Below are 21,400 nucleotides of genomic sequence, written 5' to 3'. Positions count from 1 at the left end.
TTCTGCTCAGCACATGCAGGGCTGCGTGGATAGGAGTGCACCCTGCATCCCGTACACTGAGACTAATATTGATTAGTCTCAGTGATTACTTGGATGGATGGACTGATACCAAACAGTAAGTGATAAGGGATCGTAGCTTTCACCTGGGTATAAATAGCAGTGCTTCTAGCGCAGCAGTAAATAGTGGATCCCTCCAGGAGAGCTTTAATGAGGTTATTTGCTTGCCTAGTCCACATGGCCAAAGCCAGGCCTATAAATACATTGCTGATCCTCTCACTGGGTGGAGAGGGATTATCTGTCTTAGTGGACTTAGTGAATGACTGGAGATTGTAAGCACTGTACCTGTGATGTGTCTGTCTTTTGGGTATATATTTGGGTATATATTTGGGGGTAGAGGCAGTGATGAGCATATTTTTGCTATCCAGCAACAATTGATGGGGCATGTTGGAATAATGATGAGCGATGCCACGGGGGTCAACACTGCATTCACATAGATTGGGGCTGCCTCTGTCAGACAATTCTGGGATGCGAGAATAGTTTCTAGACTACTGTCTTGCTGAGCAACTATCTGAATATCCATCCATCCATCCATCCATCCAATCTATCAATCCATCCATCCATCCATCCATCCAAGTAATCACTGATCCAATCACTTGCAAAGTAATTTTGGTCTACGCCCACTGACTACACCCCAAACGTAGATAAGTGCCTATTGGGCCTTGCCATGACAAAATGAGTGAAGTAAAATGTGTGGGCTGGCTTTGCAAGGCTCAACTGCTGGGTGCTGCTTGGTTTGGGACAGTCCAACTGACTCCACCTTACCTGGAAACAGTCTTTGACCTGCTGAGAGCCTTGGTGATGACCAGCGAGGGGGCTGACTGTCGACGATGGCTCACTGACTTCACCCGCTAGAGGCAGAGGTGAGAAACGAAAGGGTGGTTGGTGTGACTGACACAGAGCTGTTGAGAATTATTAAAAAGTACAAAGTTTAATGTCCTTGTAGAGTGAAACACCTTGGAAGAAAATCAGGGATTCACCAATGTTACCTTTTCACTGCTGAGACTGATTCCAAGTACGAATCTTTAATGGCTGGTACTGAGTACTGATCTGACCCATTACTTTTGCTGAACAGCACATTAGTTTGGGGTCAACAGGCCTCAGAACTGAGAAAGAATTCGTTTTTTTCCCGCCATTACAGAAATACAGGTTTCCATGTGCCAAAAATGCATTTGGCTCAAGACATTTTGCTTTTATTCATGACATTGTAGAGGAGCTCAGTCAGAAGTCGTGACAACTTTCTCTTTCGGCTACACAACGTGCACCATTTATTCCTTCACCATTACATCAACAACAAAAACCCGCGCAGCGGAAGTGTGTCACTCTAAACTCGAACCGAGGAAACAGCAGCTGTAAACCAACGTTCCTACCAGCTCAATAAGGGGAATTATGTAGCCCCATAACCACTACACACGTCCCCCCAGAATTCGCCTTAATAGGAAAAGTCCGTGTGGCAAGGGGGGCGGATCTCTCTGCCCCAACGGCTCCGCTGGACAGGAGCTGGGGGCTGGTTAACCGCAGGCAAAGCAGCAGAGTCCTCACAGCTGGACCGGGGAAAGGGAGGGGCCGGGGAAGCAGGGGGAGGCTCGCCGGGGGAGGGGGGCAGGGCCGGGGGGAGGGACCGGGTAGCGGTCCGGTGTTGTTGCGTCATTGAGCCGACGGTAGTCACCACATGGACGCCACCCACCGCCAGGCTTAGGCGCTATGTGGAAGGGTGAAGCCCACGGGCTGCTGGAGCGGCGGATGATGCCGAGGCGCTCCATGTTCTCAAACTCCGCCTTGGCGACAGAGAGCTTGGCCGGGTCGAGGCGCCGAGCTCGGGCGTGCATTTGGTCGTAGATGACGAGAATGTGGGCTGAGTGAGGTCAGGGAACTCGGAGAGAAGATGGAGAAACACGTCCTCGTTGGAGAGCATGCTGGACAGCCTGACGGAGCCTGTATCGCTGAGTGTAGACGCGTGTGAAGCGAAGGTGACGGCGTCAATCAGGCGCCGACTCCTGACGTCCACCAGCAGCCCATGAGCACAAAGGAAATCTGCACCGAGGAGGGGAGATGCCACGTCGGCGGTGACAAAATCCCAGCTGAACCGCTGTCCGTTAAAACACATGTCAATGTGCCTCGTGCCGTACGTACGGATAGAGCTGCCGTTAGCAGCTTCCATGGGAGGGCCGTGAGCGCCCGACAGGGCGTCCACACTCCATGCAGGTACGACACTCCTCTGCGCCCCAGTGTCGCATAGGAAACGCCGCCCCGAGATGGAGTCTCGCAGGAAGAGTAGCCTGTTGTCCTCCACGCCGACGCCCATGGCCACTAGTGAGCGCCGGCCTTGGCGTTTCCCGACGAGCTGAAATCGCACGGGGAGGTGCACTTTTTCGCCGTGGCCCCGAACTTTGCATGGTAAAAGCACAGGCCGGGCTCCTGTCGCCGACCGGGGGTTGCCGCGGCGACCACCATGGAGTCACCAGGTGGTGGCGTGTGGGGGTGGGCAGGGGTGAGCGCGGACGCGCAGTGCTCCGGATCAGTATACCGAACCGTTGCACATCTCTTTGGGATGGGAAAAGCGACTGTGTGCGTGATTGTGCATGAAGTTTGTACCGCTTTGTCTGCACTGAGAAACGGGTACTTCAGGCTTCCAGTGGGCGATCACCTGCAAAGCATCATTCGTGGCTTTAAAACAAGGTGAATATTCAACCCGGTATCACGCCAAAGCGTGTAATACACCCACTGGTCCAGCGTGTCAGTGTCACGGTTTGCCTCGCTCAGGCGTGAAAAGTACACACGTGTATGAAGGTGCAGTGCCAGCAGGGGGCGATGATTAAGAGGTGAAGGCAGGTTAGGGTTAGGGTTAAGGTTAAGGTTAGGGTTGGGTTAGGGTTAGGGTTCTTGTTAGGGTTGGGTTAGGGTTAGGGTTCTTGTTAGGGTTGGGGTTGGGTTAGGGTTAGGGTTGGGTTAGGGTTAGGGTTGGGTTAGGGTTATGGTTGGGTTAGGGTTAGGCGATGGATTTTGGAAAATGCTGTATGCTTCTTTTCCTCAGCGGGGAGTTGCTGGCATTGAGTTAATCATCGCCCCCTGCTGGCACTGCACCTTCATTCATGCGTGTACTTTTCACGCATGAGCGAGGCAAACCGTGACACTGACACGCTGGACCAGTGTGTATATTACACGCTTTGGCGTGATACCGGGCTGGAATATTACTTGAATATTAATATTAGCACCGCCTATATTACGGTCATAGTCACATAAACATGAACTGTTTAGTTGTGAACCTAGGAACTGAAATAAGGAGTTGATTAGACCGGATAAGACACTGTAAGGAGAAGCGATGACAAGAATCCCAATGTACCTGTACTTGCACTGGTATGGCGAAATAAACTTTCTATTCTGTTGGGGTTTTCTGCATCTGTCCAGGGACTGTTGTTCTCCATTTTTTAGGTTGTCTTGCTTCTCGTTGCATGTGGGTTTGAACTTCCGCGCTCAGAATCTGACGTTAATGTATGTTGTTGTTGTGTTATGTTATATTATGTTATGTTATGTTGTGTTGTGTTGTGTTGTGTTGTGTTGTGTCGCGTGCGAGTGACGTAATGGACAGTTTGAAATCCGATTTGAGTGGCTAGAGCGTCCAGACTGAGACACATCTTTAGAAATCCGATTTGAATCAGATATGAAACCACCTCCGAATGTGGCTCAAATCTGATTTATAAATCAGATTCCAATCTGGATTTGCCAAAATCCGATTTGGGCTGCCAGTCTAAACTAGGTATTAGTAGTCCCTTCTGGATGCACTCGCTGTCGAGGCCGCAGACCAACCTGTCCCTCGGTGCATCCTGCAGTTAAACCCCAGACCCACAGTCCTCTGACCGCTTCTTCAGATCCGCAATATACTGGGCTATTGTCTCCCCCCGCCAACTGACGTGTTTTGTGAAAGCGGTATCTTCCAGCAGCCAGAAACGGCCTTGCAGTATTTCCACAGTCTGTCGACCGCAAGTTGTCTTTCCCGATTCATCTTGGGGCGATTAAGCTGCGCTACGCGCCATAAGTTGTTGGCCCGATCACACTGAGAAAAACTGAGAGCTTCTTCTCACCTTAAATAGGTAGGGTAGGATCGTGGGTAGGATCATGGGTAGGATCATGGCTGTATAATACATGATGGGTAGGATCACGGAAGTATAATACAGGATGGGTAAGGTAGGATCATGGGTAGGATCATGGCTGTATAATACATGATGGGTAGGATCACGGAAGTATAATACAGGATGGGTAGGGTGGGATCATGGGTGGGATCATGGATGTATAATACATGATGGGTAAGGTAGGATCATGGGTAGGATCATGGCTGTATAATACATGATGGGTAGGATCACGGAAGTATAATACAGGATGGGTAGGGTGGGATCATGGGTGGGATCATGGGTAGGATCATGGATGTATAATACATGATGAGTAGGATCACGGAAGTATAATACAGGATGGGTAGGGTGCGATCATGGGTAGGATCATGGATGTATAATACATGATGGGTAGAGTAGGATCATGGGTAGGATCATGGGTAGGATCATGGATGTATAATACATGATGAGTAGGATCACGGAAGTATAATACAGGATGGGTAGGGTGCGATCATGGGTAGGATCATGGATGTATAATACATGATGGGTAGGGTAGGATCATGGGTAGGCTCATGGGTAGGAGCATGGATGTACACACATGATGGGTAGGAGGACCACTGGTGCAGCGGCAAACATGTTCCTACTCAAACAAGAAAAAGGACAGAAACGTGACGAGGCTGTGGAGATGCTACTGTTGGACGGGTCATCTACAACTAATCTGTAACTAATATTATAGTAACATCTATAACTAATATTATGCAACATTGGGAACCCCCCCCCCCAAAAAATGAATACATTTTAAAAAGATGGCAGCCTGCGTCATCCAATCACAGTCGCCCCAGTGATCTGAGCTCTAACCTCGTGTGGACATCAGGTGAAACACTGGCCATGGAAATGCAATTCTGCAGCAGCAATTCAAAATAAGGAAATACTCCAGTGAAGCGCAAAAACGGCCAAATGAGAAACGGGGGGGAAAATCAAGCAAAACTACCAAAAATATCTTCAATATTTACGGCTGTGAAAGCGATTACAAATGTGTGTGTGTGTGTGTGTGTTTATGGGGGGGGGGGGTGCCAGTGCAGATGAAGGTAAACCCAGGTGCATCTGTTGTTAGCAACATGGAGGCTAACGCTACTAGCTGCAGCCCTCCTGATCAGCAGGTAGCCATGGAGGCTGAGCCTGATGATGGTCACCAAGAGCAGGGAACAAAACCACACGATGAACAGCATCCCTCAGACAGAGCTAATGTCCTGGTGGATTTAACAGATCCCACGGTGAAGAGGTCCAGATTTGAGTACATGCAAACCTGAGGGACCCTTTTCCAGGGATGAAAACGGCAGGTGCTTCTCAGGTGAATATTACTGCAAACGACCCAAGTCTGGTTGTAAGGTCCCGCGTAAATGGCGATGCTATTCTCCAACGATGGACTGTGTGTCGTGTCCAGTGGCGGCTGGCCAGTAGAGGGCGCTGGGGCGCCGCCCCTTCAAATATCAAGAGATGACAATCTACTAAACATGTTAAATATAATTTAGTTGTATAATGCAAATAATGATGAAATAAAAGTGTTGTTAGTCTGTGAGCGCCTGTCAGCAGCATTAACTATTAGTTCCACATGGTGTTTGGTTGATTTCTGTCTGAATACATATACTTCCTGTCTGAATACAGACTTCCTGTCTGAATACATATACTTCCTGTCTGAATACATATACTTCCTGTCTGAATACATAGACTTCCTGTCTGAATACATATACTTCCTGTCTGAATACATAGACTTCCTGTCTGAATACATATACTTCCTGTCTGAATACATAGACGTCCTGCCTGAATACATATACTTCCTGGGTGAGGGGCGCCGGCCAAACCATACCTTACGATGCCTCAAACTTGTGGCGAGCAGGTGACCTGAGGCTGCTGTCTGATTGGTTTCTTCAGATTTTCCAGGGGGCGCAGTTCTGTGCCGCCCCAGACACGCCCACTTTTATTGGCAGTGAATTGGTATTGTTTTAATGTTTTTGATCTAATTTGATTGGACGATTCTCGTGGCTATCAATCATGTTCACACCCACCACCACGCCTCGTCTCGACTGTCAATCATCCACCGTCTACGACCCCTGATCAAATCTATAGGCTACATGGTCCTTATTAATAACTCTGTGACTGTGTGGACACTAAAGCAGCGGTCAGGTGTGCTGCACCAAGGTAAACTGCGCCCCCCCCCCCAATTTTTTTTTTGCACCAGCCGCTGATTGTGAGCCGTGGATAGGTGGTGTCCGTCGCACCCACCAGCTGTGGACTGTAGCTGTGGGCTGTAGAGATAAATGACTGGCAGGGACTATCTGGCAAAACCAAGAATGGATTTAACAAACATTGTCAAGGAATTCGCAGAGGAATTCGCACAGAGGAAAGGACGTCTTGGTCATTGTTAAAGCTAAGAAAGAATTTTGATTCTATTAGGAATATTTATTAATCCAGGAATCAAATTAACACACAAACACACACACGCACACACACACACACACACTTTGCCAAATCAAATATGTGGATCATAAATCAGATTTCCATAAGTAAGAAAGAAGCTGGAAATGGAAGGGGTGATGGTGGAGGTTATCAGCGCCTATGCCCCGCGGGCCCGCAAGTTGGCTGTGAGATGGAAGAGAGAGAAGAATACTGGAGTGAGTTGGATGAAGTGGTGGAGAGGGTACCCAAGGAGGAGAGTGGTGATTGGAGCGGACTTCAATGGGCATGTTGGTGAAGGGAACAGAGGTGATGAGGAGGTGATGGGTAGGTATGGTGTCAAGGAGAGAAATGTGGAAGGACAGATGGTGGTGGATTTTGTGAAAAGGATGGAAATGGCTGTGGTGAATACATATTTCAAGAAGAGGGAGGAACACAGGGTGACGTACAAGTCAAGAGTGGAGGAAAATGCACACAGGTGGACTATATCTTATGTAGGAGGCGCGATCTGAAAGGGATTGGAGACTGCAAGGTGGTGACAGGGGAGAAGGTAGCTAGGCAGCATCGGATACTGGTCTGGTCATGACAGACCTATTAGGCTACAGGGCGCCCCTAGCGGCATCTGTGAGATACGTGTCAATGAACACGTATAAGTGACTTGCAGAAGCGTGTCCATACACACGTAAAGAGGAGGCGACCGGTCTGGAATGTGTGTGTTTGTGTGTGTATGTCGGCCCTGTGTGATAGTCTGCGGCCTGTCCAGGGTGTCTCCCCGCCTGCCGCCAAATGACCGCTGGGATAGGCTCCAGCATCCCCACGACCCTGAGAGCAGGATAAGCAGTTCGGAAAATGGACGGATATATATAACACAATGACCTCCTCACCTCTACTGATACTGGAGCCCTTAACATCCTCATCCTCCTCGACCTGAGTGCCTTCGATACTGTGAGCCACAACATCCTGCTCAACCGATTTAAAGATGTCGGTACCGAAGGCACCGTACTGAGCTGGCTCCAGTCCTACCTCTCCAACAGGTCACACTTCATCTCACTTCACAACCACTCCTCTGTTCCATCCACAGTCACACAAGGTGTTCCCCAAGGTTCTGTACTCGCCCCACTCCTTTTTATCATCTACATCCTCCCTCTTGGTCAGATTCTCCACCATTTCAACCTGGGCTTCCACTGTTATGCTGATGATGCCCAGATATACCTCAGCACCAAATCCCCTCACAATCCACCCCTCTCTCACATCGACTCCTGTCCGTCTGCAGTTAAAGTCTGGATGCAGCAAAACCTCCCAAAACTCAACACTGAACTCCTCTTCATTGGCTCCAAGTCCACTGTCAGCCAAATCAACAACCTCGCAGTCACCATGGATGGCACTACTCTCTCCCCTTCCTCCCAGGCACGCAAGCTTGGTGTGATCCTTTATCCCACCCTCTCTCTTGAGCCACATATCTGCCAAATGGTCAAATCCTCCTTCTACCACGTTCGCAACATTGCGAAAATAAGATCTCACACGTCCTGCTGCTGAGATACTGATCCATGTCTTCATCCCCTCCCGCCTTGATTACTGCAACTCACTCTTCTATGGCATCAGTGCTAGCTCTATCAAGAGACTCCAACTGGTCCAGAACGCATCTGTCCGACTTTTAACTTTCACCAAATCCTGGCACCACATCACCCCAGTCCTGAAAGACCTCAACTGGTTACCCATCTCCCACCGGATCAATTACAAACTCCTGGTTCTTACTTATAAAGCCCTTCACGAACTGGCTCCCCCATACCTCGCCGACCTCCTCTCCCCCTACCAACCCTCTCAGTCCCTCAGATCCACCTCAGCCTCCCTTCTCTCTACCCCCAGGTCCAACCTCCGCAGCTTTGGTGACCAAGCCTTCTCCAGAGCAGCTCCCAGGCTCTGTAACTCACTCCCCCAAATCATTAGAGACTCGAAATCCCTCCCACTCTTCCAATCCCGTCTCAAGACACACCTTTTCTCCATTGCCTTCTCGTGCCCGCCCCCCCCCCCCGTTCTCTCGTCCATCCCTGGTCTGGGGCAGGCTGGGGACTGAGCGCTCGACCTGCCCCCTCCCTCAACTCCCTCCCCAACTCCCTCCCTCAACTCCCTCCCCAACTCCCTCCCCAACTCCCTCCCTCAACTCCCTCCCCAACTCCCTCCCCAACTCCCTCCCCAAGCGCACCGGACACTGCTGCGGGCTGCCCACATTCAGACCTCATCTGTGATTTTTGTTTTGATGTTTGTTTTTCTTGCCCTTTTGTATCTGGCCAAGTGGGAGAGTACTGCTGGCGTCGTGTGTGGCTGCCGCTTCTCCCTCTCGTAGCCCCCCTTCCCATCCACCCCTGCATGTCTTCTCCCTCCCCCTTCCCATCCACCCCTGCATGTCTTCTCCCTCCCCCTTCCCATCCAACCCTGTATGTCTTCTCGCTCCCCCCTCCCATCCAACCCTGTATGTCTTCTCCCCCCTTCCCATCCACCCCTGCATGTCTTCTCCCTCCCCCTTCCCATCCACCCCTGTATGTCTTCTCCCCCCCTTCCCATCCACCCCTGCATGTCTTCTCCCCCCCCCCTTCCCATCCACCCCTGTATGTCTTCTCCCCCCCCTTCCCATCCACCCCTGTATGTCTTCTCCCCCCCTTCCCATCCACCCCTGCATGTCTTCTCCCCCCCCTTCCCATCCACCCCTGTATGTCTTCTCCCTCCCCCTTCCCATCCACCCCTGTATGTCTTCTCCCTCCCCCTTCCCATCCACCCCTGCATGTCTTCTCCCTCCCCCTTCCCATCCACCCCTGTATGTCTTCTCCCTCCCCCTCCCCATCCACCCCTGCATGTCTTCTCCCTCCCCCTTCCCATCCACCCCTGTATGTCTTCTCCCTCCCCCTCCCCATCCACCCCTGTATGTCTTCTCCCTCCCCCTTCCCATCCACCCCTGTATGTCTTCTCCCTCCCCCTTCCCATCCACCCCTGCATGTCTTCTCCCTCCCCCTTCCCATCCAACCCTGTATGTCTGTGTTGTGTTTATCTGTTGTCTTGTTTCATCCCGTTTATTGTAAAGCCACTTTGAGTGTTAGAAAAGCGCTACATAAGTTTAATTTATTATTATTACTATTATTATTATTATATACATATATAACTACATACATATACATACGTACATAGTATATATAACTGAAAAATATTTTATCATTTGCAAACCAGACATGTCCACATTGAATAACAGGAATGAATTGGCCAGCAGTTGCAGACATAGATAAAAGGACCTATTTTGTAATTATAAATAAATCATGACAATAGACAAATACTACCCCCCCCCAAAAAATTTGGACCGTTAGCGATCACGTGTTTTTGAAATTTTGAATGTCGCACCTCTTCCTTCCCCATTGGATGTTGCACACGTGATGTGCATGACGCGGCAGCAAATGGTGCGTTCTGTCCCGAGTCGCTTTACTGATGCTGATCATGCTTATGGCAGGAAACAGGCTTGTACCGTCTCGTAAACTATTTACTGGACTCACTGCATGGGTTATTCTGCTCCTTGTTTGTTGAGCACGTCCCCTACTGTTCGGTGTTTCTTTTAACAAAGTTATACACACACACACACACACACACACACACACACATATATATATATATATATATATATATATATATATATATATATATATATATGTGTGTGTGTGTGTGTGTATGTATATATGTATATATATGTATATATATTTGCTATACTCCTCGGCAGTAGTGGATCTAGAGATTTTTTCCTGGGGTGGCAAAGGGGTGGCAAGACTGTGTCCCAGAGGTGGCAGCTGCCACCCCTTGCCACCCTGTAGATCCGCGCCTGTGAGGGGGAGGGGGATTCTAAATCGGCGACTTCTGTTTGAGACGAGTTTGGTGCGGGGGTCTCATTGACCTTCACCATGCATGTACATAAAATATACTTTAAAAACATATTATCTGATTTATAAATGGGGTGGCAAGACTGTGTCCCAGAGGTGGCAGCTGCCACCCCTTGCCACCCTGTAGATCCGCCCCTGCTCCTCGGTGCTCCGAGGTCAACAGACTCAACAGAAATAAGTCCATTTGAATGACGTAGGGTGAACCTCTGGAGTAAAGATGTCCCGCCGCTGCAGGTTGAAGCAGAGGGAACGGGAGGCGGCTGCAGAAAACAGACGGTGCTGCCGTGAAGACGTGTGAGCTGGTTGTGAGACGTGATAGGCGTGCGTAGGCCTTCTTCACGCCGTGCAGCCGGACTCTGCAGGGGGGAAACCGAGGCCTTACGCGTGAAGGAAGCACGTGCGCCACAGTTTGATGCACATGAAAAAGATGGTGTAATTAGAGGATTTAGGTAGGCCTGTCATGGCTGTAGGCCTCGGAGGCCTCTCTTATATTGCACATGGTTCCAACGCTCAACCGCAGCCTGAGAGACTCCGCACCTTCTGTTTTCATATGTGAATGAAGACGTAAACTATCATGGCGCATGCGCACTAAGGAAGTGACCATATGATGAACTATTAGTTGTTGAGATCTGGCCATAGCACAGGTCATAGCGCCCCCCTTTCTATGGAGACTTCGTACCCAAGCATTCACTTCACTAGACGAGGAAGTTCATAAGATCTAGTGTACCGTATTTAATAGCCTCCAAACTTCGCGTCATTCATTTCTGGAGATTTTTTCCCGCCAAAACTTAAAAGACTCTCAAAGAATCCAAAAACCAGAAATGACAGGATGAATGAACTTGGTAATGATGTACAACTGACAAATTAGATCTTCAGCTACAGACAAGTTCAACCAGATGAAGTGTTGTTGTTGAAGCAAGGAGGCAAAGATCACAACCGCTTTAAACCAACACACACTGTGTGTATCAAGTAACGCTTGACATGAAAAATAAGCTCTGGGGCGTCCGGGGGGCGTGGCGGTCTATTCTGTTGCCTACCAACACGGGGATCGCAGGTTCGAATCCCCGAGTTACCCCCGGCTTGGTCGGGCGTCCCTACCGACACAATTGGCCGTATCTGCGGGTGGGATCCGTATGTGGGTATGTCTCCTGTGCACTAGCGCCTCCTCTGGTCGGTCGGGACGCCTGTCCAGGGAGGGGGGGACTGGGTAGGAATACCATGATCCTCCCACGCGCTACGTCTCCCTGGTGAAACTCCTCACTGTCAGGTGAAAAGAAGCGGCTGGCAACTCCACATGTATGGGAGGAGACGTGGTAGTCTGCAGCCCTCCCCGGATCAGCAGAGGGGGTGGAGCAGCGACCGGGAGACATACCGGGAGTGGGGTAATTGGACGGGTACAACTGGGGAGAAAAAGGTGTAAAAATCCACAAAAAAAGAAAGGAAAGGAAACACATGTGTTGCTAAACCACTGTCCCGCATGTCTGACGTGTCCTTTCAGTCTGGTAAAGTTCCAACATGACAATAGTGAAAGTTATACCCTGTATAAAAGTTATACCCCTATATAAAGGTTATACCCCTATATAAAAATTATACCCCTATATAAAGGTTGTACCCCTATATAAAGGTTATACCCCTATATAAAGGTTATACCCCTGTATAAGAGTTATACCCCTATATAAAAGTTCTACCCTATATAAAAGTTTACCCCTATATAAGAGTTATACACCTATATAAAATTTATACCCTATATAAAATTTTTACCCCTATATAAAAGTTTTACCCTTATATAAAAGTTTTACCCCTATATAAAAGTTTTACCCCTATATAAAAGTTATACCTCTATATAAAAGTTTTACCCCTACATAAAAGTTATACCTCTATATAAAAGTTTTTCCCCTATATAAAAGTTATAACCCTGTATAAAAGTTATAACCTATATAAAAGTTATACCTGTATATAAAAGTTATACCCTATATACAAGTTTTACCCCTATATACAAGTTTTACCCCTATATAAAAGTTATACCCTATATAAAAGTTATACCCCTATATGAAAGTTCTACCCTATATAAAAGTTTACCCTTATATAAGAGTTATACCCCTATATAAAATTTATACCCTATATAAAAGTTTTACCCCTATATAAAAGTTTTACCCTTATATAAAAGTTTTACCCCTATATAAAAGTTTTACCCCTATATAAATGTTATACCTCTATATAAAAGTTATACCCCTAAATAAAAGCTATACCTCTATATAAGAGTTATACCCCTATATAAAAGTTTTACCCCTACATAAAAGTTATACCTCTATATAAAAGTTATACCTGTATATAAAAGTTATACCCTATATTAAAGTTTTACCCCTATATAAAAGTTATACCTCTATATAAAAGTTATACCCCTAAATAAAAGCTATACCTCTATATAAGAGTTATACCCCTATATAAAAGTTTTACCCCTACATAAAAGTTATACCTCTATATCAAAGTTATACCCGTATATAAAAGTTATACCCTATATTAAAGTTTTACCCCTATATAAAAGTTTTACCCCTATATAAAAGTTATACCTCTATATAAAAGTTATACCCCTATATTAAAGTTTTACCCCTATATAAAAGCTATACCCCTATATAAAAGTTATACCTGTATATAAAAGTTTTACCCCTATATAAAAGCTATACCCCTATATAAAACCGCAGATAGACACCTATTTACTAACTACAGACCAATTACATTGCTGTCACAATTCTCCATAACACTGGGAAAACTAGTTGCTGCTGGACTAAACAAATTCACTGAGCAGCACAATGTGCTGACCGATAGACAGTACGGGTATCGACCAGGCACACCCACATCTCTGGTGCTCATTGCATTAGTTGAAGAAATAATTAATTGCATAGACCAAAACAAGTTTACTGTGGGAATATTTATAGATCTAACACATGCTTTGGACACTACTGACCACAACAGATTAATAGACAAATTGGGAAGGTGTGGTATCAGAGGGGTGGTGAAGGTGTGGTATCAGAGAGGTGGTGAAGGTGTGGTATCAGAGGAGTGGTGAAGGTGTGGTATCAGAGGGGTGGTGAAGGTGTGGTATCAGAGGGGTGGTGAACGTGTGGTATCAGAGGGGTGGTGAAGGTGTGGTAGCAGAGGGGTGGTGAAGGTGTGGTATCAGAGGGGTGGTGAAGGTGTGGTATCAGAGGGGTGGTGCAGTGTTGGCTAAGAAGTTATTCAAATAACAGGCAGCAGTTTGTAATGACAGGTGAACATAAATCATCATGTAGAGATATTACTTGTGATGTACCCCAGGGGTCGGTTATTAACGTAGGATATAAAGACAGTTAATAATGTAGGGTATAAGGACAGTTAATGATGTAGGATACAAGGACAGTTAATAATGTAGGATATAAGGACAGCTAATAATGTAGGATATAAGGACAGTTAATAATGTAGGCTATAAGGACAGTTAATAATGTAGGGTATAAGGACAGTTAATAGTGTAGGGTACAAGGACAGTTAATAATGGAGGATATAAGGACAGTTAATAATGTAGGGTATAAGGACAGTTAATAATGTAGGGTACAAGGACAGTTAATAATGTAGGATATAAGGACAGTTAATAATGTAGGGTACAAGGACAGTTAATAATGTAGGGTACAAGGACAGTTAATAATGTAGGATATAAGGACAGTTAATAATGTAGGATATAAGGACAGTTAATAATGTAGGATATAAGGACAGTTAATAATGTAGGGTACAAGGACAGTTAATAATGTAGGATATAAGGACAGTTAATAATGTAGGATATAAGGACAGTTAATAATGTAGGGTACAAGGACAGTTAATAATGTAGGATATAAGGACAGTTAATAATGTAGGATATAAGGACAGTTAATAATGTAGGATATAAGGACAGTTAATAATGCAGGATATAAGGACAGTTAATAAGGTAGGATATAAAGACAGTTAATAAGGTAGGATATAAAGACAGTTAATAATGTAGGATATAAGGACAGTTAATAATGTAGGATATAAGGACAGTTAATAATGTACGGTACAAGGACAGTTAATAATGTAGGGTACAAGGACAGTTAATAATGTAGGATATAAGGACAGTTAATAATGTAGGGTACAAGGACAGTTAATAATGTAGGATATAAGGACAGTTAATAATGTAGGATATAAGGACAGTTAATAATGTAGGGTATAAGGACAGTTAATAATGTAGGGTACAAGGACAGTTAATAATGTAGGGTACAAGGACAGTTAATAATGTAGGGTACAAGGACAGTTAATAATGTAGGATATAAGGACAGTTAATAATGTAGGGTATAAGGACAGTTAATAATGTAGGGTACAAGGACAGTTAATAATGTAGGGTACAAGGACAGTTAATAATGTAGGGTACAAGGACAGTTAATAATGTAGGATATAAGGACAGTTAATAATGTAGGATATAAGGACAGTTAATAATGCAGGATATAAGGACAGTTAATAAGGTAGGATATAAAGACAGTTAATAAGGTAGGATATAAAGACAGTTAATAATGTAGGATATAAGGACAGTTAATAATGTAGGATATAAGGACAGTTAATAATGTAAGGTACAAGGACAGTTAATAATGTAGGGTACAAGGACAGTTAATAATGTAGGATATAAGGACAGTTAATAATGTAGGATATAAGGACAGTTAATAATGTAGGGTACAAGGACAGTTAATCATGTAGGATATAAGGACAGTTAATAATGTAGGATATAAGGACAGTTAATAATGTAGGATATAAGGACAGTTAATAATGTAGGGTATAAGGACAGTTAATAATGTAGGGTACAAGGACAGTTAATAATGTAGGGTACAAGGACAGTTAATAATGTAGGATATAAGGACAGTTAATAATGTAGGATATAAGGACAGTTAATAATGTAGGGTATAAGGACAGTTAATAATGTAGGGTACAAGGACAGTTGATAATGTAGGGTATAAGGACAGTTAATAATGTAGGGTACAAGGACAGTTAATAATGTAGGATATAAGGACAGTTAATAATGTAGGATATAAGGACAGTTAATAATGTAGGATATAAGGACAGTTAATAATGCAGGATATAAGGACAGTTAATAAGGTAGGATATAAAGACAATTAATAAGGTAGGATATAAAGACAGTTAATAATGTAGGATATAAGGACAGTTAATAATGTAGGGTATCGTGAACACTCCAACAAGCTGTTTTTAAAGTCACGTGCCTTGACGTTCAGGGATGTAGTAGAATTTAACACAGAACAAAAGATGTTCACAGCAAGAAACAACCTACTACCCAGTAATATACATCTACTACCCAGTAATATACATCTACTACCCAGTAATATACATCTACTACCCAGTAATATACACAATTCTCTCAGATAGAGGAGGGGAATATAATCTGAGAGAAAAATTAAACTTCAATAAATGATGTGTTGGTGCAACTTTGAAGAGTATGGGCATTTCAATCTGTGGGGTAAAACTGTGGAACAGTGTGAGCATGGAACTCAAACACAATGCAAACACTACACAGTACAAGAAGTAGTACACAGGTCTGATTATCAAGAGATTTAGGGACGATGAAGAGTTGTGTTAACTGTCTAACTTTTACTAATCTCCAAACATTCCTATTTTTCTTTCTATGACACCGGGTGGGTATGTGGGTTGTACGCAGCATTGAGATGTGTTTATTCTTGCTACGTGACATCAGGGTGTGTTTTTATTTCTATTTTTTTCTCTTATTGTTCACAGTGGTTGGGTGTGTATTGTGCACAACTTGCATTGAATGTGAACTATACAGTACAGTGGCAACGTATAGTAGCTGAATTAACTTAAGAGTAGTGGAGAAGGGGAGAAGGGGTAGGAAAACATAAGTGTATACTTCCTCCTACTGCTTTTCCAACATGTAACAAATAATCTGATGTATATGATGCAACATGTAACAGATAATCTGATGTATATGATGCAACATGTAATGGATAATCTGATGTATATGATGCAACATGTAACAGATAATCTGATGTATATGATGCAACATGTAACGGATAATCTGATGTATATGATGCAACATGTAACAGATAATCTGATGTATATGATGCAACATGTAACAGATAATCTGATGTATATGATGCAACATGTAACAGATAATCTGATGTATATGATGCAACATGTAACAGATAATCTGATGCATGTGATGCAACACGTAAAAGATAATCTGATGTATATATATTAAACTCCCAACTGTTGCAGAAATATCTGGTCTTATTCTCAAATCCAAATCATCTAGCAGTCAGTTAGACCCCCTTCCTACTTATTTAGTAAAAGCCTGTCTTCCTTCTCTATCGCTTTAATAACCGATATCATACATTCCTCCATTACCTCTGGTCTTGTTCCCTCATCTCTCAAAACAGCTGCAATAACTCCAATACTCAAGAAACCTGGTGCAGACCCCAACAATTTGAATAATTTTCGCCCAATCTCAAATTTACCATTTCTTTCTAAAACACTTGAAAGAACAGTCGCATCTCAGGTACACGCTCACTTGACTAACAACCATCTGTTTGAACAATTCCAGTCTGGTTTTCGCTCCATTCACAGTACGGAGACAGCCTGGGTGAAAATCACTAATGATCTGTTGATGGAAATTTACTCTGGCTCTTAACCATACTTGTCCTCCTTGAGCTGAGTGCAGCCTTCGACACCATCTCACATAACATCCTCCTAGAAAGATTAGCTTCCATTGGAATAACTGGCACCCCCCTTGACTGGTTTAGATCATATCTCTCTGGCCGCACTCAGTTTGTCCAACTTAAAAATTTGAGATCTCAGTCCTTTCCTGTTATTACCGGTGTTCCCCAGGGCTCTGTATTGGGACCCCTCCTATTTATTATTTACCTACTACCTCTTGGCCACATTTTCAGAAATTTGGCATTCAATTTCACTGCTATGCGGATGACACCTAGCTTTACCTATCCACCAAACCTACCTCCACTCTTCTGACCACTTCCCTTTCTGACTGCTTACTAGAAATTAAATCCTGGTTTTCATACCTCAAACTTAATAGTGATAAAACTGAGGTCCTTTTAGTTGGCACTAAATCTACTTTGGTCAAAACTGATAGTTTTTCTCTTACTATTGACAATTCTATAGTTCCCCCATCGCCTCAGGTTGAGTCTGGGTGTCATCCTGGACAGCACATTATCTTTTGAAGCCCACATCAACAATGTTACTCGGTCTGCATACTTCCACCTATGCAATATTAATCGTCTTCGCCCATCACTTACACCTAAAAGCACAGCAATACTCACTCACACCCTGGTTACAGCCCGTATTGACTACTTTAATTATGTCCTCTTTGGTCTTCCCCTCAAGTGTCTTCATAAGCTTCATTTGGTCCAGAATTCAGCTGCCCGTATCATTACGAGATCTCCTTCCATAGATCATATCACTCCTGTTCTTCAGCAACTCCATTGGCTTCCTGTTATATACCATATTGACTTCCTTCTCCTCACCTTTAAGGCCCTTAATAACTTAGCTCCTTCATATCTTTCTGAACTCCTTCATATCCGCATGCCCTCCCGCACTCCCAGATCCTCTTCTGCTCTCCAACTCTCTACACCATCGGCCCACTGGACTACCATGGGGTCTAGAGCCTTCTAGACCCCATGGTCTAGAAGGCCCCATGGTCCATGGTCAGTCGTTCTGGTCCCATGGTCCATGGTCAGTCGTTCTGCCCCCCGCCTATGAAACTCTCTCCCACAAGAAATTCACAACATTGACTCTCTTTCAACCTTCACATCCCATTTCAAAACGTACCTTTCAAACGGGCATATTCAGTCTGATCCACGCTTCACTGAGTTTTGTGCAGATGTTGATTTTATATTTATCTGTTGTGTTAACTTTTTATTGTCTACCTGCTTTGTTTTGATTTAACACTGTCTGATACAGTGCTGCTTGTTTTTTTTGTTTTTTTTACTGTGTTCTGTAAGGCGTCCTTGAGTGTTTTGAAAGGCGCCCACAAATAAAATGCATAATCATTATTATATTATTATTATATGATGCAACATGTAACAGATAATCTGATGTATATGATGCAACATGTAACAAATAATCTGATGTATATGACGCAACATGTAACAAATAAACTGATGTATATGACACAACATGTAACAAATAAACTGATGTATATGATGCAACATGTAACAAATAATCTGATGTATATGATGCAACATGTAACAGATAATCTGATGTACATGACGTAACATGTAACAAATAAACTGATGTATATGACACAACATGTAACAAATAAACTGATGTATATGATGCAACATGTAACAAATAATCTGATGTATATGACGCAACATGTAACAAATAAACTGATGTATATGACGTAACATGTAACAAATAATCTGATGTATATGACGTAACATGCAACAAATAAACTGATGTATATGAAGCAACATGTAACAAATAATCTGATGTATATGACGCAACACTTAACAAATAAACTGATGTATATGATGCAACATGTAACAATCTGATGTATATGATGCAACATGTAACAGATAATATGATGTATATGACGCAACATGTAACAAATAAACTGATGTATATGACGCAACATGTAACAAATAATCTGATGTATATGATGCAACATGTAACAGATAATCTGATGTATATGACGTAACGTAACAAATAAACTGATGTATATGACGCAACATGTAACAAATAAACTGATGTATATGATGCAACATGTAACAAATAATCTGATGTATATGATGCAACACTTAACAAATAAACTGATGTATATGATGCAACATGTAACAAATAATCTGATGTATATGATGCAACATGTAACAGATAATATGATGTATATGATGTAACGTAACAAATAATCTGATGTATATGATGCAACATGTAACAAATAATCTGATGTATATGATGCAACATGTAACAGATAATATGATGTATATGACGTAACGTAACAAATAAACTGATGTATATGACGCAACATGTAACAAATAAACTGATGTATATGATGCAACATGTAACAAATAATCTGATGTATATGATGCAACATGTAACAGATAATATGATGTATATGACGCAACATTTAACAAATAAACTGATGTATATGATGCAACATGTAACAAATAAACTGATGTATATGACGCAACATGTAACAAATAATCTGATGTATATGACGCAACATGTAACAAATAATCTGATGTATATGACGCAACATGTAACAAATAATCTGATGTATATGACGCAACATGTAACAAATAATCTGATGTATATGATGCAACACTTAACAAATAAACTGATGTATATGACGCAACATGTAACAAATAATCTGATGTATATGATGCAACATGTAACAGATAATCTGATGTATATGACGTAACATGTAACAAATAATCTGATGTATATGATGCAACATGTAACAAATAATCTGATGTATATGACGCAACATGTAACAAATAATCTGATGTATATGACGCAACACTTAACAAATAAACTGATGTATATGATGCAACATGTAACAAATAATCTGATGTATATGATGCAACATGTAACAAATAATCTGATGTATATGACGCAACATGTAACAAATAAACTGATGTATATGACGCAACATGTAACAAATAATCTGATGTATATGACGCAACATGTAACAAATAAACTGATGTATATGACGCAACATGTAACAAATAATCTGATGTATATGACGCAACATGTAACAAATAAACTGATGTATATGACGCAACATGTAACAAATAATCTGATGTATATGATGCAACATGTAACAAATAATCTGATGTATATGATGTAACATGTAACAAATAAACTGATGTATATTGAGATCTGTTCACTGAGTTTGATGTGTGGATTTGTTGATCATTTAAGATTATTGGCAATGGATTATCTGTATGTTATATCCTGCTTATTTACATGTTGGAAATAAATCATCATCATCATAATCATGGTCCTATGAGTTGCATTACTTCTGAAATCTCCACGTATAGAACTTTATCTACTCGCGCTATTAGGATTTAATCGCACACATCAATTTAAAAAAATAAAAAAATGACCAGCTCTAAAATGCCCGTGAGAACACGTGAGGACCAGGCTGTGTCACATCCAACACCCCCTTCACATGGATTCAGCCAAACCCTTTAACGATCCAAAACCATTCTTTGTTTTCACTTGTGGAGGAGGTGAAAGTGCTTCAAGTACTTATGGAGGATGTCAAGTACACCTGTCCAGCAGGTGTACTTGACACGCCTGCATTCCTGAAAGGTGTTGAAGCGGCGTTTTAGCGTCTGCAAATCCCTTTACGCACGGCGCAGGAGATAAGCCATCCAACACACTGCGCATGGATAGATAGAGAGATAGAGAGATAGATAAATAGATAGATAGATAGATAGATAGATAGATAGATAGATAGATAGATAGATAGATAGATAGATAGATAGATAGATAGATAGATAGATAGATAGATAGATAGATAGATAGATAGATAGATAGATAGAAAGATAGATAGATAGATAGATGGATATATAGGTAGATAGAAAGATAGATAGATAGATAGATAGATAGATAGATAGATAGATAGATAGATAGATAGATAGATAGATAGATAGATAGATAGATAGATAGATAGATAGATAGATAGATAGATAGATAGATAGACAGAAAGAAAGAGAGAGGGAGGGAGAGGCAGAGAGAAGGAGATATTGATACCCTTTTGCTTTCTGCCGGTCCGATGCTCCTCGTGTCCCCCGTGAGCGACGCGCGGCTCCGGCTGAGGCCGTCGTGCTTCTGCTGTGGCGACAT

The 21,400-nt window shown here is 43.1% G+C and overlaps 1 protein-coding gene across 1 annotated transcript in view; it reads right to left on the bottom strand.

Moving 5' to 3' along the window:
* The window catches only part of LOC130131442 (rho GTPase-activating protein 20-like), a 72,818-nt gene extending 51,418 nt beyond the window's left edge, over window positions 1-21,400 (bottom strand). The window contains exons 1-2 of the mRNA XM_056301119.1: window positions 21,308-21,400; window positions 823-908 (exon numbers count right to left, since the gene is read on the bottom strand). Coding sequence (XP_056157094.1) covers window positions 823-908; window positions 21,308-21,400 — 179 coding nt within the window. The remainder of the gene's footprint in view (window positions 1-822; window positions 909-21,307) is intronic.

Source organism: Lampris incognitus, chromosome 21, assembly GCF_029633865.1.
Source record: "Lampris incognitus isolate fLamInc1 chromosome 21, fLamInc1.hap2, whole genome shotgun sequence".
In the NCBI taxonomy this organism is placed as follows: domain Eukaryota; kingdom Metazoa; phylum Chordata; class Actinopteri; order Lampriformes; family Lampridae; genus Lampris; species Lampris incognitus.
The sequence above is the reverse complement of the archived record's forward strand: the minus strand, read 5'-3'. Positions and strand labels throughout refer to the sequence as shown.